This window comes from Megalops cyprinoides, chromosome 6 (genome assembly GCF_013368585.1).
Source record: "Megalops cyprinoides isolate fMegCyp1 chromosome 6, fMegCyp1.pri, whole genome shotgun sequence".
NCBI classification, from domain to species: Eukaryota; Metazoa; Chordata; class Actinopteri; order Elopiformes; family Megalopidae; genus Megalops; species Megalops cyprinoides.
Genome location: NC_050588.1, coordinates 7,403,550 through 7,424,087, shown reverse-complemented (window position 1 = coordinate 7,424,087; position 20,538 = coordinate 7,403,550). Strand labels below are relative to the sequence as shown.

At 44.4% G+C, this 20,538-nt stretch overlaps 1 protein-coding gene across 1 annotated transcript in view; it reads left to right on the top strand.

The window, feature by feature from the left end:
* The window catches only part of LOC118779874 (beta-catenin-interacting protein 1-like), a 29,807-nt gene extending 9,657 nt beyond the window's left edge, over nt 1–20,150 (top strand). Inside the window, exons 3-4 of the mRNA XM_036532186.1 lie at nt 1,114–1,204; nt 20,038–20,150. Coding sequence (XP_036388079.1) covers nt 1,114–1,204; nt 20,038–20,096 — 150 coding nt within the window. The 3' untranslated portion in view covers nt 20,097–20,150. The remainder of the gene's footprint in view (nt 1–1,113; nt 1,205–20,037) is intronic.
* Nucleotides 20,151–20,538: the final 388 nt, after the last annotated feature.

Here is a 20,538-nt window from a genome sequence, read left to right as displayed (position 1 = left end):
TAAATAAGCTCCTTCCAGCAGGTCATTCTGGATGAAAAGCAAAGCACTTTTCATGCTTTTTAACTGCACTGTAGATGTTTGTACAATTTGTATATCTTTCGTTTCTGTATCTTCCTCTTCAGAAGAAATAATACTAGTCTGGATGCATATTTTTGCCTGTAACAAATGGTATATTGCTATATCATTTTTGGAGACAAATAAAAAAATAAGATTTGAGTGAGGTCCAAGGGCAAATAAATCTTTTGCTATTGTTCATCTTTTTGGAGGGAAACTGTGTGGTTGCTTTTGCATATGGCATCTCTAAAGCACCAAGTGCCAGGGGTTTTCCAGTAGAATCATTCCTCTTTTAAAGTAATCATTTAGGAACTGTTACATTTGCGTAATCATACAACCACTGCTGCCACAGATACATTCATATCTGCAAGCAAAGCTGAGTCTGTGTGTGGTATGCAGCCAATCTCAGTTTTTGGCTGGTTTAAGCCACAGATCGTGGGCCTCTTCCAGGAATCTGCCACTACACCTTCTCATAATGACTCAGCCCTGTGATGGTGAAGGATTGTATCTATATTACATTACATTACTTTACATTATTTACCAGACGCTCTTACCCAGAGCGACTTACATAGGTTACAGCTCTTCACAATGTTATCCATTTATACAGCTGGATATTTACTGAGGCAATTGTGGGTTAATTACCTTGCCCAAGGGTACAGCAGCAGTGTCGGTTTCAAGTCCTGCTCCTTAACCACTATGCTACACTGTCACCCGTATCTCTCTACTGTGCCTCATTTCATGACCAGTGTCGGGTAGAAGGGCTTATTGTTTCGGTGTGACACCATTTTATTGCACCATGGCCATGGTGGGCAGCATGTATGTGGTGTAGAAGTAAGGATAGGGAACAAGGCAGATTCCCCCATAAGGGCAGCAGGTGCGCGGCCTGCCAGATCACAGGTTGGCAAAGCATTCCGTGTTGTGTCATACAACCATAGCATTAGACCCATTTCAGGGTGTCCCATATAAATAACCACATGGGCCCTGAGTTATGACTCCTTACTTGTACCCCTGTCCCACCTAACTTCCTTTTTCCTGCTCTATCCGGCTTTCTGACCCCAGCTGACACAGAGTGAGGAGGCGTTCCTCCGGAACTACGCGGGTGTGGTGCACAGCCAGATGAGCCAGCTGCCGCAGCACCCCATCGAACAAGGTAGGCCTAACTAGTTGAGCGCAGATGCATACTTGGGTTTGAGGCTAGGGTAGCTGCTGTATTTGGACCAGATTAATAGATCGCTGCACAGGAAAACCCGCGGAGCAGCTTATTCACTCCTACAACAGTTGTTTGGATGCTGACGGGAAAACTGACATGTGTTTGGTTTGGTTGGACCGCATTTGAGGCTGTAATCCATTAGTGGTACACAGTCCTCAGTCTGTGCGTGTCAGCCTGCATTGCGCAGTTTAAAGAAATGTAATTTAAATTCCATTTTAACCAAACCCGCTGTCGTTTCGATTGTCATAATTGCTGTCTAGCAGTTGCTATTGCTTTTTTAAAACGTTTTTTGTCTTCCCTAATCACTACCACATGGCACTTGCGGTGTCGGGCAAGTGTCAAATAAAACATTTCACTGTCAGCAAGTTGTCATTTACCGAGTTCACAGGCAAATTACTGGGTTGCGCATATGTTCAAACAAGTCCAGAGATCTAACACTTTCTCTATTTAAAATCTACAACTCCTTCTTTCCTGCAAGATGGAGTATGGATGTTTTTATGGAGAAATTCTTCTTTTGTGAAAATGTGGTCGATTTCTCTGTTTGCTAATGTGCGTCATTATGGATTTAGATTCTTAGCTGCAGAAAAAGGGAATTGTGTAATTAGAGGGGTAGTTATGAATATTGCATGAATTCTGAAAATTGTTTTACATATTTTTTGTGTGTTGTGTGTGCGTTTCTTGTTTAGCCTTTTGATCTTATGGTCATGTATAGGGGGGTCATTTTGTCAAATTGGCTTTTTGCTCTGCCACCCAGATTGTGTCCTCCAGGGACGATGAGAGGCTGGACACCCCATAGCAAAGGGTGAACCAGGCATCAGTATTCAACTTAAAATTCAGAGGAATCTTTTCAGTACCGATTCGGTCTGGTCTGAACCTGTGTGTTCCTTTCTGTAGGGAGATTTTTTTTTCCTTCCAAGTTTCAATAAAATCATTTGCCTTGTTTTTCAGTTCCTGTACACAGACTGAAAATTGTTCATTTTGTCGCACATTGTGATGCTTTTTGCACATAATTGTTTTACAGAGGGGTGGTCCATAAAACATAGTGAAACGAATGATGAATTCATGTTGTCTGAAGAAAACACCCCCAGACAGACCTGTGCCAGTCAGTGAAACAGCACTGTAAAGTCTAGTCAGAGCTACAGTCACCTCGTTTGAATTCCCTCTTTCACCTTTGGTTTGCGCTCAATGTCATTTCACACATAGTTTTTTTGGGGTTAACAAACATAAAATTAAATGAAAGGAAGTCCAACTGTGTTGTCAGCAATGCAAAGGTCATTTTCAGTGCAAATTGGCCCCATGATTGCTAGCTAAGACTCCAGCCCGGGGCCAGCGGCAGTAACGAGTTAACAAGCTGTCAGCTGTCCTGATTGATGTCTGGCCCCTGGAAGTGTTTCGGTGCAGTAATGACTCAAATCCTCAGCTGTTTGAAGTTTACTCGTGGAAGATAAAATAGAATACATCAAGACAGAGGCGCTGCTGCAGCAATCAAACCACTTTCCTCTCTAAGTGCTAGTGTGGAAAATGGCAGCATCCACCCTGTGTGTGTGTGTGCGCGCGTGTGTGTGCATGCGCACACACATGCCTGTGTTCATGTTCATGTGTATGTCTGTGTGTGTGCATGGCCCTCTGGGTGTGTGTGTGTGTGTGTGTGAATGTGAGCCTCTCTATACATTTCCTTTTGTCAACTGATGAGTATCGGCCTGTTCTACTGTATGTGGTCCTGGCACCATCGAATCCTCACTTTGCAACATCCTGTTAGTGTTTTCAGTTGGTCAGAAAAACTCTTTGAAGATCAGACTGTGAAAACAAAGTCTGTCTGTCTGTGGTAGACAGGTTCAGTCTTACTGGAAACGCTCAATTTGTGCAGCACAACACCCTCGAGCAGGGATGCATTCTGGGAGTTTGGTGCTCTGACAGTGAAGAGTGTTTACGCAGTGCTGCTTGTCAGGCGGTGGTGCTAACAAGTCAGACAGTGGTGCTATCTATATTAGGTTCCTCAGCTCTCATGCATCGCCTTCACACCACAGCAGGGTTGAAAATCAGCAGCCACCTTTCACTTAATTAGCAGGCGTTGCTTGACATGTGCTTCCTCATTTCTCTTTCTTCCTAATAATACTTTAAACTGTATATCTTTCCATCTGTCTTTGTACATGTGTATATATCTTTATTTGTGTGTACTCTCACACACGTGCATGAACATACACATGCGCACATACATACATACAGTACCTGTAGTTATGGACTAGATATAAGGTGGGATTGTTTCTCCCAAAATGTAATTTTAAAAATGCAATTGGCCCTGCATTCACAGAGTCATCTTAATTGCTAACTCTTAAATAGCCAAAGGATGATGCCTTTGGATAGAGAATGGACAGCGTGGACAAGCCATTTTTGTTTTTACTTTTTTGTTTTGCAGCCTGAAAAATCTGTGAATCAGTAACTTTATTCATAAAGCTTGCCACAACGCTGACACCCTCCCACACTGCCGGAAAGCTCTGAGGCAGAGCGTGCACCAGTACGAGTCCTCTGACACACTCGACCACAGCCATCAGTGGCTTCACACGCTGCGCACCTCTCTGGGGGAGAAGAATAAGCATCTTCCAACTAACCACAGAAGGTGTCTGATGTTGGGTAGACCACATGTTTTTAATCTAGTAACAAGGATTGAAACCTGTATGTTCCCAAACTGTTTAAATGTTTTACAGAAAAGACGGGATGCAGCATTGAGTCTCCCTCAATAATTTCCTAATTTTCCTGATTAGTAAAAATGTAAAGAAGAAATTATCATATGCACCTTAGCCACAGGCCAGGACATGGCTGTTGATGAGCCACCATTGCTCCCGGAAGCCCCTCCTCCTCCTCTTTGTTCTTAAATGGAAGGGCTGCCTCTGCCTTACTGGACCTGGAGGAAGGTTGTAAAAGAGTGAAGATCCAGGCCATATGGATGGATAAAATATTACTTCATTGTTGTATTGCTTTTGAAAGATACTTTCATTAAAGAAGTATTGTTGTCATATCAGCACTCATTTATTTCAGCGTTTCTTTTGTTGTGGTTCTGTGGCAGAGCTAACATTTACATCCATCTGTATCTGTCTTTTCCAACCTTCCTCCAGGTCCAAAAACCTAATTGCCCACAGTTGTTGGATATGTAGATAACCTTTCCAACAGGGGTCCGTTTCTGGTGCTAGTCACATGTCCATTCATTTGTTACTGTGTCTTCTCTGCTTTAGCCTCTTGGAGAGTACTTCAAGATCCCATCCAATCATTTTGGTTTTAGACTTAGGACCAACAAGAAAATGAAATCTGTTGTAACGTATTGAGAAATATGTTATTTAGCCCAATTATATATGCATATCTTTTCAAAATGTATTTCTACTTTACATTAATATATCGCAATACACCATTATTGCAGTGAATTACATGTTTTTGATATATTGACTGAAAATTCTCTAAAATGTATTCTCAATATATCATCTTTTCCATGGGGATTCATTGTTCTTACTCTGGTTACAGTAATCCTCTTTCTGGCATTAAGCCTTATAAGCTTTCATTCCAGATAATACTGTGTATACTTAAGACTGCACTGATCAACTGTATACATCAGCTGTGGTCATTTTCAAAACCTTTCCTATGATGGTGTCTGTGGATGCAGACATCTGAAATAAACAGACTGAAAAAACAGTAAGGAAAACCTATGAATCAAATATGGAATTATATGTTGAGGTAATCTTTTCTTTACTTTATACAGTACATGTACAGAAGAAAAATGCTCAAATGTAAGGCAGTGACCAGTGCTCATTCCACTCACTTTCTGTGCTGGACACTAGGGGGCGACGTGCGAATAGAGATTTGGGTGAGGCCCACTGGCAGCTGCTGCTCCTGCTGAGGAGGTGCCTGCACCACTTTCACATTGCAGGGATAAGCTCCTTTGATTGGGCTGGGCTTATCAGACCCTTCCCAGACTCACTGTAAATCGGTCCCAGCGGTCGGGGTGAAACTTCCCGCGGTGTTCAGTCGCCGACCCTGCCACGCTGAAGGCCCGGTCGGGTTACATCTCTTCTAACCCCCCGCGGAGAAACAACAGGACCAGCAAATCACCCGCAATACAACACCCTGCCTGTTATTCTCACTCTGCTATTGATCACAGAAAAAGAACCAGAGGCCAAAACCTCCTTGAGCTGAAATCAGTACATGAAAAGATTTAAGAAGCAATTACTCGTTCCTGGCACAAAGGAAAGAGCGTCGCCTTTAAGAAGGCAGACAGAAATGAGTTTTACTGTTTGATGGTTCAAGGTTTTTTTTACAGAGGCTATTCATGGCACGAGCATTGCTTTAGAGCCGAGAACAAACAATGGGCTACAACACTGGTGTGAGCTCAAAGCTTCCACTCTTAATACTGTTGATAGCATGGGCAGGGAAGCCTATAGGTGTTTTCTTCTTGTTTGTTGTTGTGTGGTAAAACCGTGTGATATCAATCCTGATATTTTTCTTTCGTAGCCCTTGTCCACTTCAGCTACCAAAGGCTTTTCATACATGCTGGTTTTCAGTGATGCTGGTCTGCATCTTGAGTATTTGAAGCAAATCTTTTCTGGATACAGACCACTCGGAACCAGTGTTGTTAGTGGCTCTGAAAAATGCCTGTCCAATAACTTTCAGCTGTTGATTGCAGTAGGAAAATATTAAGATGCCTTATGCATCATAAATAGTGAATTGCAATGTTTCACAGGATGTAAAAGCTTCCTTTGCCATTGCAGTAGTTGTTTTGCATCAGTATTCAAAAGAATCCAGGATCTGGGAGGTGAGGTGAGAATGTGTGTTCCTGCTTAAAGATGGTGGACTGTCCTTAAATCACTGACCTTATCACCACATAAGATGAGAGAGGTTTTTTCCAGTATTTTGGTGTAAAGGAGACTCTTTTCTTAACTTCCTGAGGGCTGGATCTAGGTACCTCAGTTCCACAGTTCAAGGATAGGACAACGGTCAATTAATACGTATTATCTCTGTGGCCTGTCTTGACATATTTTGTCTTAATAAATGTTTATCATAAAAGTTAACCAAGCTAGCATGCCCAGTATCCATCTTCTCTAGTCTACTGGATGAGTTCAAGGCTGAAACGCAGCGAACATTAAAGAGGTTTTATGAGCGTCCGCTGGACAGTAATTCATTCTGAGGACTGATTCCTGCCCTCAGTGGGCCCAACACCAACATTGTGGGGAGCAGTAATTCAGGAAGATAATTGTCCCTTATTTTACCCCTCAGTTCATTTGTCAGGGTTGAGAAGATGCTGATCTGGCAGAAAGATGAAAGGAAAGAGAAATGAGCTTGCCGCCATGTTAATCTGCATGCTTGTTGATTTATTATGCAGACATTTATATTAAATCCATACACTTCACCCAGTGCATTAAACTGATTCCTGGGTTTTTTGCAGTTTACAAAGACAGAGACGATGTTTTCCCTTTCAGATGGAGTTGGATTAATGTAAAGGTGAATCCCCAGTTCACCTCTGTGATAAATGAGCAGGCAGGCAGAGGTGTGAAGGCATGCTTTAACTATGCCCAAGGGGAGGACCCCCAAAGACAGTGCTATATGGGGTGAACCTGGGGAACTGCTTTTTGCATGGACACAGTCTGACAACTAGGGCTGACCGTCAGGAAAGAATTTTGATTTCAGTCCTTTGATGTAACACACACTACAGGTTTCCACTCAAAATAAATGGAAAGTAGTCATTCCGTAAAGGTCCATCTTAGCTGGTCTGTATACCCAGTCACAGTGTACCATTATTGCAGCGAACAGGAGCTGAGTGGAGGTGAAATGGGGTTGGTTGGGAAAGGTGAATCATGGGGGAAAAAATTGAATACTTTCCAGTAGTTCAAACAAGTAAGATTTAGTGTTTATGAACGGTGGTAAGACAGAGAGTCACCTCTGTATAATTTGAACATGTAATTAAAATGTAATCGCGCTCCAATGCTTTTTGCCCTACAGGCCTCATGAGCACAGACACATTCTCTCAGCCAGCTGCCCAATGTTACCCAATCACTAAACCCAGCCACAATAAGCTGCCGCATCAAATCTCATATAAACCCTCTGATATTACTCATGCAGCGCTCCGAGGCGGTGAGATGAGATATTGGCATTACAGTGGTCAGATCTGATGGCTGCCTGTGGCTTTAGCATGAGAGCTTGAGAGAGAGAGAGCAGACAGGAGAAGGGGCAGTACAGCTCCATAAAATGGAGGAGGCGTCTGATGGCAGCGGTCGATCCGCAGATTAAAGCAGGGGTGGGCGGGTCTTCCTCGAAGAGAAACGTTACCTCGCCCGCGGTAACGTAAATCGGACATTTGGCCATTGATCTGAGGTGTGATTTACGGGTCGGCCCGGGATTCGGAGGATAGGTGGGGCGCTGCACGGAGGTGAGGGTATTGTTGAGGACACACACTACGGCCCACAGTGCCGGCAGCCCTGTCTCTGGGGTTTATCACTAGAGAGAGCAGGCGTGACAGGACTCCTCGTCCGATCCGTCGAGCCGCGCATTGTGATTATTGTCAAATGCAATTACACTATAACATCTGTGACTGCTGAAAGTCAAACCAGGAGAAGGGCCACAGCACTCCTCAGTCGAACTACAATGCACTTCAGCCCCAGCTTTGAGTGCTGTGCTGTTAAGCAGGTGTTAATACTTTCATTTCCCATACCAGATCATGAGTAGCGCAGTGGCTAAAATCAACAAAAATATTGTGTAATTAACAAAAAAGTATAGCATTTTCTTAATGTTACTAGCCATATTTAAAAATAAAGTGTGTTGTGATTTGATTTGTAGATGGGGCTTAATGTTGGAATGTGTTGATTTTGCCTCAGCTGTAAGGAGACTAGATAGAACATTTTAAATTGTTGTATCCCATCGGCCTAAAATATATATATGGCTGGTGCTTGTTTTGCTTTGAAGCATTGGTTCTGTTGCGGGAAAGGGCATTAAACATGAGTACAGTTGTTTTTTCAGGTCTTGTATTATTGTGTTATGTGGTGCAGGAAAACATACATAATTGACTGCTAAGTTTTTCTTACTGAATATCAACTTTTTGAGTTTTGAAGGTGGCATTAAATAAAATGAATCTGTCTGAATCATCCACTCACAGATAAAGGCACAGCAGAGGCTTTCTGGAATAACTATGTTGTCGGCTGCTGTGGGCACAATCTAAGTAGTATGCACAACATTCATCTCCATAGCTAACAAGCTTGCTCTGTACTTCCAAATACTGTTCTCAAACCTGGCACTAAGTAGCACATAGCACATGAAAATGACAAAGCTTTTGAATTTTCATTACAGCACCGGATTTCAGAAGAGAGGCCTAATAATATTATGTAATTTTTTTGGAGTGTAACAAAGTATCGAGTTAACAACTTGGAGACATACATCTGAAAAGTTAGATTTGTTGTCACTGAGCGATTGTGAGAAGTCGTTATTGTGTCATCAGTATGTTGTGATGGGTGATTGTTCCACATCTATCACCCTGGATTTGTATGGGGTTTAAGAGTCTGCCAAAAACAAGCATACATAATTAATATGGTGTCAAACTTCAGCTGAGTAATTGGGGCTCTTCAGCGCTGTGTTTATTCCACAATTCCCTCTCTAACGGCATGCTGTATGGAAACCGGCAGGGCGGCTCAGAAGTGTTTGATTTTCATTTCATCGAACACAGACTAATTGCAGGTTGTTGTGCTTGCTAAAAGAAGTGAAATGTTCCAAAGATAAATCAAAGTCGATAAAGCCTTTGAAAAAATAAATTCTTTTTTTTTCTCTTTTGGTCAAAATGTGGTTAAAAATTAAGATGAGTCAGAACTACACAGCCCTAATTACGACATTTTTTCGTAGTGTTGTTTCAGTTTTTATTTGAATATTCATGCGTCGAAGGCTGCTGTTTTGGCATCCTAGGTGGCTGTGCCTTGGCCTCCCCTGTGGTGCCCGAGTGCCGCTGGAACAGATGTATCATCTGTGACGCTGAGGTGTGGCGACAGAGTCACAGAGCTTGTTTAAGCCAAAGGAGGCAGCACCTGTTGTGTTTATCTCTTCACAATGGGATGCCGACATGAAGCGTGAAGCGATTATTATTCTGTGAAGCCATACGCTTGCTGCCCGCGGTCTCGTCGCTGCCGGATGCACGCTAATGGACCCGCGGCTCACGGGCGTTAGGAGAGGGGAGCCGTCAGAGGGTGGCAATGCCGATAGTGACGCTCCGGCTCTGTAATCCCGCGTCGTACCTGGTCACAGCCGGTTTGCAAATTCAAAGGTGCCACATCTTTGCGACGTGTAAAACGCAACGTCTGTTGGTTAACCGCAAGGTTACGTTGTGAAATCGCTTCTGAAGAGGGGAGACGAAACGCTTAGCTGAGCTGGAACTCTGGCTCGAGCGTGGGCTTCAGAATCCTCACCTGCAGTACGTTTCATGATAAAAGAGGGGCCAGAACACCTGTCTTAATCAGCCATGTCTCCAAAAGGCAGAGCTCAGTGTGTGATTCAGGGGAAGGGGCTTCCTTGCTGCTGTAACTGGATAAAATGGCTTTATGGATTCACTGAGTGGAACTTCAGAGCAGGCTTGGGAAGGGAGAGGCCCTTGTTTACTTATTAAAGATGTAACATCAAGGACAGAGCTAGCGTGAAGCAGAAGCCTGTTTCCGGCTCATTAAAAGGGCCCTGAGGAAACGTAGCTCTCACAACGTTCAACCTTCTGCCTGTTAGTCATACAGAACCCTTGTTAACCACCTCGCTAAATATGCTAATCTTGACGTTTCGCTTTGTGTGCAAGATGGCAGCACACCCCACCTGAAAGGCTTTACTGGTGTCTGAGTTACACGGTGATTATTCAGTAACTGATTGTGCATTCATATTTAGCTACTCATTTTAGGTAGCTAGGTAGTCCATAATGTGTTCCCTAGAATAATATATGGTGTGTCTGACCATATATTCGGCTATCACAATGATACATAAAGTTAATCAGAGGGGATCATCAGCATCAGAGCTGGAACAGCAGACACGTGAGTTTATGTTTTTGCACATGCATCTCTCAGAGTTTTAAGAAACCAGGTCATGGTTTATTTTTTGCATTCAAAAAGAGCCATTTTTGCCTTTTCAAAGTGCACCTCTCTGCCTTGTGAACAGGCTTATGGGACATGTAGTTTTGGTTGATGCAGAAGCTGGTACAGAGCTGCTGGGGAGATAAGAAAGCTGAACAAACATTTTGTACACATACTTTGTTTACAGTAGAGAGAAAGAAGAAAAGACATTCACTTTATATTGCAGTGATATCTGGAAAGCTCAGTGCAGGTGTGAAAATTGAAATTGTTTCTCAAGTATAGTTTTCTTGAGCTCTTCAGCTCAGTCAGACAGATTTCAGGGCATGACTTAATGAGTCCTGCCATGACTGTTCGTCGTTGAATAATAGCTGTAACTCATGAAACGGGATGTCCATTTGCCATTCATTGTGTTAGAGGTAAGCAGAAACTCCAGTGTTCCCGTCAAGGTAATTTCATTACCCATCTATCGTGAAGGTGGTGACGGGGGACCCGAAAATGATCGAGTAACATCATTTGGAGCATCCGGGCTCACTGACGCCCCCACGAAATCTTCCTGCGGGATTCACAAGCAGTGCTGATGTAGTCAATGGACAGAGTGATAGGGAGGGGCCCTGGGACCTGAAGGGGATCTAACGGAGGGCGTTACCATGCTGACACTAACAGTCACCGGCACAGTGGAGCCCCTGCAGTGAAGAGCGAGAGTGGGGCCTCATTTGGAAGCCCCAAGACGAGCCGCGGTGTTAACCACAGGCCACCGGGGTGTGCTGCAGTGACCATTCCTGTGCTGACACCCCTGTCACATCTCACCCCAAAGAGGTGTCTGAGGGGTCGATTTGGTTCTGTATTGTGTACATGTTGGGTAGAGGACCGGGCTCTCTTTCTGCAGAATGCTGAGGAGACATCTTTTGATCTTGGGTGACTTCGGGAAGAAAAGGTCCAGACCTCACTTAACGCCTCAGTACTTTTGCATTCCTCATCTCGCATAGATTTTGCATTGTAGGTTGAAACAGAGGCCATTTAATTCTTAGGTACTTCAAATGCCGTATCTCTGTGCTAACTCAGGTGTGTAACATTTAGTATGCTGAAACGGCCCTGATCCTTGCGAGATACTCCGATCTTTGATGCTCTCGAGGAAGGAAATCCATGCAAGTAAGGAGCTACAATTTCTACAACTAGATAACAAGGGTACGTAACACGAGATTAAGCTGACACTCGGGGCTTGGTGCTAAACTGGGGTGAAAAAAATCTGAAAATTAGATGTTAGAGGAAAGAAGACGGCTATTCTTAAATGGCAATGGAATCAAATGGATTGTAAGCAGTGCGAGAGGTCTTGTCTGCAGAGTGTAACCTAATGGGCTCAGTGTAGTGCATTACAGCCACTAATCCTCTTTCGAGGGCCCCGAAACAAGCTGATAGCAGCGTGGGCGGAGACTGACTTGTGATGTGTACGGTACATACAGTGCTTGCCGTTTATCAGCACAAATACCCCATGCATGTGCAGGTATTTATAGAAATGCTATAGCAACCTGCTTACCTACTCGTACGCAGAACGGTTTAAATAGCATCAGTAACAACTACATTGACATGTAGCAGCTTTGTTTTAAAATGCGGTGGTACAAAGGTGTGAGGTGGGCACGAGTTTTGAGTGCTGTCTCAAAGGATTTGGAACTAAAAGAGTTAAGGAGACCCAACAATGAAGGATGCAGTGCAGACTCTGGGAGCAGGTTACTCCTGTCACTCAATGGCCCTAACCCAGAGCTCAGTCCGTTGTCTCAGGGTGAAAGGTTTCTCCGGGTAAACTGTGAACCTCGGCTAAGACGCATGCTTTGTGGAGTGAGCTGCAGTTTGAAAGTGAGAGCGAGACTCTGAGCAAAGAATTTGAATAGCTCCTATGGCTGTCTGGTTCCTCTGTTTTTAAACCTATCCCTGTTTTTAGCGTCATGTACCTTTCTGATCACTAAAGCACAGTGTTGATGACTGAAACGACCCTTTTCTCGCAGGGTGTGTTTGGTCATTTCAGCCACGGCAGACTCCAGGTCACACCAGGCAGCCAGCTGCGTGATGAGTCAGTGAAATGAGATTGCATTTTTAATACTGTGAAATGACATTTGAATACTTTTTTGAGGGCCTGAAATACTGATAGTTGCAGTAGCTGCATCATGCAAACCAAAATGTAGATAAAAGTTCTATTGGTCTATGCAGATGCTTTTTTGTGGTACACTGAATTTTCCTGTAATTGGATTTGATATATTGTAAAATAGAACTTAAAAAAAAAAACTTAGAACTTAAGAACCATGAGGGTCAGTATTTTTATATGACTGGGAAATAAAAATAGACTGACCGTGATTTGATCATAATCGTGATTCACCTCTGCATGTACCCTGTATCTCAAAATAGTTTTCCCTATTGCTACAGAGAAAACACTGTTCTCATGGACCCTGTTCTCACAGTGGACCCTGTTCTCACAGTGGACCCTGTTCTCACAGTGGACCCTGTTCTCACTGTTTAACTGACACGAAGATCCACATGACTATTTGTCGTAATGTACTCAGTGACCACATGATCACAAAGGAGACTCTTTTTTTTGAAAGCCCAAATGTAGTCACTCCACCTTTCATACTCTATTTAATGTCAAAGAGTTAATTCAACATCCTTGTTCCTAGCTCAAGAGCGGTATTTGCCGATGTATGAGTCTCTCTGGGTTCAAATATTGGGTTGTACTCTTGATCAAACAAGTCATTGAGTTCAGCTCTGAGTAGAGAGTCACCTTGACTTCCTTTGCCGTCTGGTACTGTGGTCGGTTCATCCCACCCATCGCAGTCATTTAATGAGCAGTGGTAGATTCATTCAGCAGGCCATTTTCTTTGGTAGTCAGGAAAGTTTATATTGTTGGGTGTGCAGGGGATCAGTGCTCCTGCATGTTTAATATGTTTGCCTGGCATTACATTGCATTATTGTCATTTAGCAGACGCTCTTATTCAGAGCGAGTCACATAGGTTACAGTTTTCACGTTATCCATTTGATACATCTGCATATTTACTCAGGCAATTGTGGGTTAAGTACTGGTACAGCAGCAGTGCCCCAAGAGGGAATTGTACCAGGAACCTTTCGATTACAAGCCCTGCTCCTTACCACTATGCTACCCTGCCACACCAGTGGCAGCCCTTAAATGGAATCTCCACTGATGTGGAGATTCCCATCGATCCAACCCTCCTGGGCCCACGGCATCTCATGCCGTTATTCTGTTATTCGCCCAGCGGAGCGGTTGCTCCTTCGTCCTGGTGTGGCTGGAGCGCCTCCTACCCCCTGTGCCCTGTGGGTGAAGATCACATTGAGGACTGTGCGCCAGACTGTGAAATTTACAGCTCGGCGATGGCTGTTCTCGGGTCCGCCGGCCACTGGCCAATTTCACGATGGAACGGGTCTGATCTGTGTGGATTTGAACAATTCGCCACCCCTGAGCCTCTCTGAGGTTATGGGAAATAGTTTTTGCAACTTTTATTGCATAAAGTAGCATGCAGTAAAGATGAATGACTATGTTCTAGGTGCTGACATTTTCTTTTCAAAGTCACATTTTATAAGTCTAATGTTTCTTGCTCTGGCCCAGGACAGAATAATGTTATTGAAATGATAGGCTAAAGAGCACTCAGATATTCATTATATAGCGTGCAATGCAAATTATTTTTTTTGTTATGGTTTGGTAGTTGGAGGTTGGATGAGAGGTATGGAGAGGTTCCATTTTGGACCACCTTATAATCAGTTTCAGGTACTACTAAAACTTAGCTCAGAGTTGTTGATCGTTTTGTCTTTTTGAGTAAGGCTGGCATTTAACACTGAGTATATAATCCTTTTCTACTTACCTGGTTAAAATTTGAGACTTTTGCTTAAAGCTGTATTCATTAAGATATGAATCATTGTTTTATTGATATCTACAAACTCAGTTATAAAATTAAATTTCATGAGGAATGATGAGAATACATGAAAAGCAATTAGAAATTGTATGAGGTGCAGATGTGCTTAGAGCCAGGAAAGAGGCTATCTGTTGGTTCACAGGCTCAGATTTCATGAATCCTAAAATGAAATATCCAGAATTATCTCACTGGTTTGAACCAAATACGAGGTTTGTTGGAGGTTCACACATTATGACATTGCAGAGAAAACTCTCTGCTGTAGACCTGTGTGGCCAGATCACAGCACATGTCAGCGCTTTGAGGTATAGCGAACTCCTGATAATTGCACATGTTTGGGGCTGCTGTGAGGGTAGGGTCTTAACCAGAGTATGCACAAGAGTAAGTAAAATCAGTGGTACTCTAATGGACTAATGGACCAAGCAGTATACTGTGCAATAAAAACATACATTTATGCTGTTATCCAATATAAAATTATAGGAAGTTGATTGCGCTGGCAGTACACTTTGCTTTGTTTGGTCTTGGGATGTAGCAAAGAACACAGCATTTACAGCCAAAAGCTCAGCCCTAAGTAAAGGCCTTGGCAACTGACCTTTGAGGTGTACTGTCATTTTTTGGCACAAGGTCCCTGTTACGTAAGGATGAGCTGTGTTACGCAACGGGGAGAGAAGGTTCAGCACCAAAAAAGGTGAGCCAAGGTGCTTCCACATAGGAGCAGATATCCACAGTGTCAGTCATCATTTTTACCCACAGCAAAATGGACAAAAATTGAGTGCTTTCAGCATAAGATTCGCATCAGTGCTGTAGTGCCCATTTGATTGTGTTTTTTTACCCAGATAGATTCGGCATTGGGTGTTCAAATGCAAGATGAATTCTTTTTTTTTTTTTTTTAAAGACGCATTCGGGAGAGCGGTCCTCTGTTGCTCTGTCTCCAGGCAACAGCTGTGCTGTCATGGCACCGTGGCCATGGCTCTTTTGTGACAGAGGGGTGTGCTGGTGTACGCAGTGAGAATTGGAACGAAATGGTGATGCCGCTTTGAATTCTGTGCCGTGCGCGAATCCTCATGCATGGCTCGATGAGCATGAAGGTTCACACTTGGGAAGGAAGCTGATCGGAGAGGTGGTTTTTCCATTCTAATCTTGGCCTCCACACACAGCACAAGAAGTGCTCGCCTTAACTGTACGCAGGTGACACCTTGTGAGTTTGTTGTTTTTTTTTTTTTTCCTTCTTTTTTCTTGACTGAGTGATTCACAAGCACTAATGTTTTTGATTCTTTTCATATATATAGATTCATTTATATAAAATATTATTTATGTATGTTCAGTTATATGCATATTATGATAGTGTATTATTATTCCTTTCCTTGAATGATCCCCTAACCTTATCCAAAGCATCACCCAGATTCACAAGTGCTTATGTAGGATATAAGTAGTTATATTGGTGCTTTTATAAGCCTCTATATAAGTGCTTGTATAGGATCTCGGAAAGTGTATAGATTAATTTATATATTATTCTTGTATATTCATTTAGATTCATATTATTAAATGATATAGTTAAATAATTTTGTATATTGTAATGATCATGTTTAGGGGAATGCATTTGCAGTGTGCGACAACATGGAGATTCTCAGTGGGATTAGTAAGCATCTGCAGGAGCGGTTCCCTGCGTTTTCCACCACGAAAAGATGATTGGCCAGGCACCACGCGAGCCACCGGCGAACCGGGCTGTGCTCGGTGGACTTTTGTGCCTGAAAAGGACCATAGACTTGAATACAAAGCCGGGTTTGGGAGGAGGCTGCGGCTTGGGCAGCAGCCCCGTCGTCATCCCAAACCGCTGTTCAGTCCGCTCGGAGTTGGGGGTCGGAGGAGCAGAGGGCGCAGGGGTGGTGCTCCATGCGACCTGGTTTGTCACACTCCTCTGCTCCTCTCACCTGGAAGCCGGTCCAAGGCTCACAGTCACTGAAACCCACCAGTCCCTATGTGTCCCAAACCCTGACCTCCCCCCTCTGCTGACCTCATAGACACCGCTCTGTAGCCAGAGTGGCCTTACCCCTGATCCTGGATCAGCGCTCACAGAAGGTCTGCATCTACACCGTAGGATCTGGGAGCTTTTTTCCTTTTTTACCTCCCCCGTTCGCCTGCTCCTTGCCTGTCTGTCCAGTTCTCTGCTCTGTAACGTTGTGATTCTAGCTGCAATTCTAGCCGCCATTATTCCGCTGTCCAGCTCTCTCCACTCCCCTTAAGGGCAACCCTGAGAATTCCCTTCTTTATTTATGAAATGCATTTTTCATATGTAATATTTCTCGCGGAGGTGTCCTGTCTGATCTTGGCGCGCTCTGTGCTGCCTCGGGATTTTAGCCGAGGCCCCTTGAAATTCAGCCGGTTAGCCCGACGGGCCGCGCAGCATTTCGAAACGAAAGGTCCTCAAAGAGCACGGGGCCGCGGGGATTCGTCTCCCCCGCTACCGCTGCACTGGTGTTGTCAGGCAATTTCTCTCCCTCCTTCTCTCACTCCTTCCCTCCCTCCTTCTCTCCTCCTCCTGGGCAGACCTGTGAAATTAGGTTTGCGCCGGGCGTCTCTGCCCGCGCTCTCCACCAAGGCAAACGAGCGGAGCTTTGTTTGATGAATGTTTAATACCAGCCGCATTCTGCCTTTTCCTGCCCCCCCCCCCATTCTAATTAAATCCACCAAGGCACCGGGGTTCCTCTGGGGTCCCAAAGAGCCTTTTTATAGCAAAGGTGGATGAGGGAAAAACAAAAGGCGTTATCTTCCCCTGCTCCCTGGAAACCTCATGGACGATGTCGAGGAGCGGTCGCCTCGGCCGGCGCCTCGGAGTTGTGCTGCAGGAGGGAAGGAACCAAATGAAGGGGGGGGGGCATCGGGTTACCTGTGCCAGCGGTCAATAAACTGCACTGGTGTCTGATAATGGCAGCATAAAACAGCATAATGGTTTTTAGTCTGGCAGGATGTTGGAGATGAAGCACGCTATGGAAGCAACAGCAGTAGCACTCAGGCCTTGAGAGGCGTGTCATTGTCAATTTTGTCAACATTGCCGTATTCCACATGTGACACGCTCTCCTAGTGAGAGTTGAAAGTGGCGCCTTCCGCGTGGGTTTGGAATGGTTTGCCCAATTAAAGTCATTCAAAATAGTTGGTTCTCTCCTTAGCAGATTTGATTGGAATGTGTTCGGGGTGGACCTCTTGTTGATGTTATCATGATGGGGCACCCAAACAGCAATAATACAACACCAAAATCGCAAAGTGATAACCCAGTATAATGAAAATACAGTGCCTACAGTCTTCCATCAGTGTTTACTCCGGGCAGTAGAAATGTACATGCAGCTTTCAGCAAAATCTGAGAGGGTCATGCCAACATATGTCTAATTTCACATTGAGCGGTTATAACAAGGTCAACATTGCATCTACAATGCCTGATTATTGCATTATTTGTGTCATATCAGCCACATTACAGAGGACTACACAAAGGTTTATTGGAAGTAGTTAGTTTGTGAAAGCTGTTGTGTGTTCACGTTTTGTGTTTACACCAGAACAGCTTTTCAGAACACTGATTTTGGATCAGTACTTTGATCCATGAGGCTCCTAGTAAAAATGGATTGAGAATTGAAAGAGTGAAATTGAAAGTTGGGAATTTGGCCATGACTGTGGGGGAACCCTGTAATCTTAGCGATAAGTTGAGATGAGATCATGAGATCATGAGATCATGGTGAGTCAGGGCCAGCAAAGTAAACCTTTTTTAATCTTTCGAATTCATTAGATCAGATTCAGATGTTCTGCTGGTTAATCTGCTGTACCTGATTAACCTGTCAGTAGCCGCAGTCCTAGTGTGACTACATTGGCACATAATGTACACACACATGTCAATGACTAATAGTCCTGTAAAGACTGGCATTATTGGAATGAGAATTTGAACTAGCCTTGTTCGGTACAGAATACGTCTGCCAGGCCACATGCCCAACAGCCTGCTGGTGCAGTACATCTCGCATTGTACATGCATAGCTTTTGTACATAGTTTTCATAGTTTCCGGTGATTTCCCTGGTAAATGTCAGCTTTATTTTGGTGCTTTGAAAGCTCGTTGTCGACCAGTGACACGAGATATCGTACTGCAGGAGGAGGCAGGCAGAAAGCTGGGAACAGTCAGACCTGCTCTGTTTGTTTGCTTTCTTCGGCCCTGAGCTCAGTAATCCAGGATTTGATTTCCTCAGTGCTCAGCCTGCGGGAGGCCGGCCTCATACCTGCCTAAACTCACAAGCGAAATGATGTGTGATGTCTGAGGCCTGACGCCCCGCTGGGCCAAAGCAGCTGTCCTCTCCGGCTGTATTATTTTTAGCGTTTTTTTTTTCCCCCCGACGTGCACTGATCTTTATGGCGCTCCAGTTCGGTTTCATTTCCCTCATTCTGGGCGCTCTCTGCCTTTGCCAAATTGCAGACTCCAATCCGAACAGGACTCAGATTTGACCAGCTAATGGAGAGGACAGTGGCACACCGGGGCAGGAGAGAGGGCACGGGATGAAAGTTGGAAGTGGAAAAAAACTGATTTTTAGATGCCAAAGGTCCTAGAGGTCTATATCTGCTGCACATACTCTGTTCTTGAGCTTGTGTGTATTTCTGAAAAACAGCCTGTATGCCCCTGAATGTACATTATGGATAAATTATGCACGTGTGTAATATCTCTAAAAGTACTATACAACTCTTGGATCATTACCATCGCTCATTTTGCATCCCAGTGGCAGCTGTCTGTCCCATATTAACTTTTTTGCTTGTTTTTCCCCATTAAATGAATTCCACTTGACGAGTGCAAGATGAAAGCTAGCACAATATTATTCTGCACTAATCCGCCACTGGTGTTGCGTCGGATTCGACAGCCCCAGTCTAGTCAGCGGCTAGCTGTAGGCATTTTCCTAGTGCTGAGGCGCTGCTGAGAAAATGAAGGTTCGATCGTTGGAAAGAGCTGACGTCCAGAAGGGGGGGGAAATTAGGCAGAGCTCTGTAGGAGCATTAGCGGGGGCGTTCACATCCCCATTAGCTCCGGCTCGTTTCAGAGCGGTTTGTCTGAGGGGAAAATGAGCAGGCTTTGGTGCTCTGCCATTACCCTCTGTGAGTCCAATCAGCTGAGGTGCCAGTGTACCCTCTGAAATCTCAGGAAGGTTTTCACCTCCTAGGGAGCCACAGTAGGGCACCTGTGCTTTGAATATGCTCACAGAAATAGCTGGACACACAGACCGGACCTTGGATAAGTTTGATATTGAGGCAAATGCTTGATTCTTCAGATGGATCAGTTTTCATGCGTGTGCTAATTAAACTGATTTGTGTTTCTTTCTTGGTGATATTCACGAAGAAGCACTGAAGAGCCTTGTGTGAAACAACAGATAATTCATTTAATTATAATTTTCCTACCTGAAAGTATGATTGAATGCACATTTCTTTGCTTCAGGGAAAAATGCAGGGTTGAATTAGCTGAATCACAGACTTACTGGGTATGATTAATAAATAAAAATGAATATAATCTAGTAAAACTAGTTATGTTATATTGGAGATGGCGGAAGCATTTTCAGTGGAGCATAGATAAGCATGACCAGTTGTGCCATGCCATTTGGATCACATCATAGCAGTCTCTGCGCCGCTTAAAAGCACATTAGTCTCGCCTGAATGTGTTTGTTTTCTGAGAAATTTAGAATCTTTAGGACACATAAATCATTGGAAGCTTCCGCCCGGTTCAGTTTTGTCAGGAACGCTGAGTCTGGCTCGTATGCACTAACCGTGTCGTCTTGTTCCCAGGTGCTGAGGACGGGGTGATGGCTTTCTCCAGATCGGAAACTGAGGACCGGAGGCAGTGACCTCTGTTCATGCGACCCTGGCGACACCTGCGACCCCCCCCTCAACTGTAACAACGCGACTACTGCTGACCGTCGGTCGGGGTGGGTGGGGGAGGGGGGGGAGGGGGGTGCACAGGGCCACCGTTAATGGAAGAGGATCCCAGAACTGCCCAACCGTCTGCCTTCGCTCCCTCCGTCCTCCCTCCCTCCCTCCTCCCTCCTCCTCCTCCTGCTCCTCTTCCTCCTCAAACAGCTGACGCAGTGCGGCTTGCCAGCAGCCCCGTGGAGCCTGGTGCGCTCCGAGCGTGACGAGGGTGAGGACGAATGAAGAGAGACAATCCGTGTAAAGTCATTTGTGTTCCGCGTGTGGCTGCATCAGTCTTTTGGATGTGCTGATTCAAAGAACGTCGAGTGTGGGTTGCGTGGGAGAGGAGACAAAGGACTCTGAAAGTGCTTTTAAAGA